The sequence below is a fragment of the Neophocaena asiaeorientalis genome, unplaced genomic scaffold (genome assembly GCF_003031525.2).
Source record: "Neophocaena asiaeorientalis asiaeorientalis breed wild unplaced genomic scaffold, Neophocaena_asiaeorientalis_V1.1 scaffold317, whole genome shotgun sequence".
NCBI lineage: Eukaryota > Metazoa > Chordata > Mammalia > Artiodactyla > Phocoenidae > Neophocaena > Neophocaena asiaeorientalis.
The window spans coordinates 4,279,245-4,281,272 of NW_020173114.1; the positions used below are offsets into that span (position 1 = coordinate 4,279,245).

Here is a 2,028-nt window from a genome sequence, read left to right on the forward strand (position 1 = left end):
ATATATACGCATACATATAGAAATAAATCAATTCTTTATAATATGAATGTATTTGCCCATTTAAAAATGTTACATAACTAGAACATAATCTACAACTTGCCCTTTTTATTCAACTTTATGATTTTTAAATCCATCTTTGTGGTATTTCTCTTAGCTGATAGAATATATTCCACAGTATCACTATACCATTTTTTGGGGGGGGCGGTACCAAATTACTTTATTTGAAGGAATGGTACTAAGGAAAGGACTTGTAGATATTTTGGTACAACTTACAGAAAAGGTAAGGTAACCCAAACATGCATGCACTGCCTTGGTGACCAGGGAAGTCACCCCTGTGGCTACGGGAAGCCAGCCTAAGGCTTAGCTCTCATTATCACTATTTCCCAGGGTGTGCTTGTCAAAAAGATACTGTGCCATGCCAGATTCGGGGGCCCCATCGTGCGCAAGTTGGTTACATGGTCACCCAATTCTTTAATGGATTTCACCTGCTCATTCAGATAACGAGTCTCAATGAAGTCACACAAATGGGGGTCATTTTTCTCAGTGGCCAGTTTGTGCAGTTCCAGGAGTGACTGATTCACACTTTTTTCCAAGTGTAGCGCACATTCCGTTGCATTCAGCCCATTCTCCCAGTCATCACGGTCTGGTTTCCTGATATCCTGAAGGAAGATTCGGCCACCCCGTTGGTTCTGCAGCTTCATCAGTTTCTCAGCATGTTCCCTCTCCTCACAAGATTGGTGAAGAAAGTATTTGGCAAAGTTCTTCAAAGCCACATCATCGCGGTCGAAATAGTACGCCATGGACAGGTAGACGTAGGAGCCGTAGAGCTCCAGGTTGATCTGGCGGTTGATGGCGGCCTCCGAGTCCTGGTGGTAGTTCTGGCGCACCCGCGAGGGGGACGCGGTCGTCATGGCGGGCGGCTGAGGTGAAACGGTGGCGGTGGCTGCTCGGCGCTGTAATGGCGGCGGGGACCTTGGGGCGGTCGGAGGGCGCCGTGAGGCGGTGGCGAGGGCTGGCTCTGAGCGGCCGGCCGGAGCAGGGGACGAACGCCAGGTTCCGTCCAAGCACTGTTGAAGCAAGAAACCGCGGCGACTCTCCGCGAGGACTGTCACACTATACCATTTTATTTATTTTTTTTTTTCTTTTTTCGATACGCGGGTCTCTCACTGTTGTGGCCTCTCCCGTTGCGGAGCACAGACAGGCTCTGGACGCGCAGGCTCAGCGGCCATGGCTCACGGGCCCAGCCGCTCCGCGGCATGTGGGATCTTCCCGGACCGGGGCACGAACCCACGTCCCCTGCATCGGCAGGCGGACTCTCAACCATTGTGCCACTAGGGCACCCCCACTATACCATTTTAAATTTAAGTTTCAAGTTTCCTTGAGGATGGTCATTGAAAATGTTTCTACTTTCTATTATTACAATGTTTCAACAAACAAGAGATTCTTATACCTGTCTCCCACTTCACGCATGAGACAAATTCTCTATAACGTATAACTAGAAGTGTAATTGCTGGGTTGAAGGGTATAAACAATTAAAATTTTATAGGTATTATCAATGTGTACTACATAGGCAGTATATTAATTTAGATTTCCACTGAGGGAATGAGCCATGCTACTTGTCCACATCTTTGCCAATGGTTGATACTTTCCAATTTTTTTAATCTGAAGAGTGATTTGTTTCGCTCTGACTTCTGGTAAAATTGAACGTGGTTTCATATGTTTAACCACTCAGTTTTCCTCCGCTGTGATATATGTTCATTTCCTAGACAAAGCAAATCTTAAAAGGAATTTGAAAACCACTTTCTCAAAAAGCAATCATACCAAAATTTTGATATATAGGTTGTTAATGTTTAAACTGGTATCTTAATGTATTTGTTTTCATTTTTGTGCATCATAGGGACTAACCTGTCTTAATTTTTCTTAGTGCAAATAAAAATATGCTTCTTAGGGCTTCCCTGGTGGTACAGTGGTTAAGATACCACCTGCCAATGCAGGGGACACGGGTTTGAGCCCTGGTCCGGGAAGATC

General features: G+C 45.5%; 1 protein-coding gene across 1 annotated transcript; it reads right to left on the minus strand.

The window, feature by feature from the left end:
• Window positions 1-203: 203 nt before the first annotated feature.
• LOC112398840 (ferritin heavy chain-like) lies at window positions 204-1,048 on the minus strand. Its single transcript, XM_024743595.1, is given in 2 exon segments — window positions 204-434; window positions 437-1,048. Coding segments are annotated over 2 exon segments (549 nt in total). The 5' UTR covers window positions 912-1,048; the 3' UTR covers window positions 204-360.
• Between the last annotated feature and the right edge of the window lie 980 nt (window positions 1,049-2,028).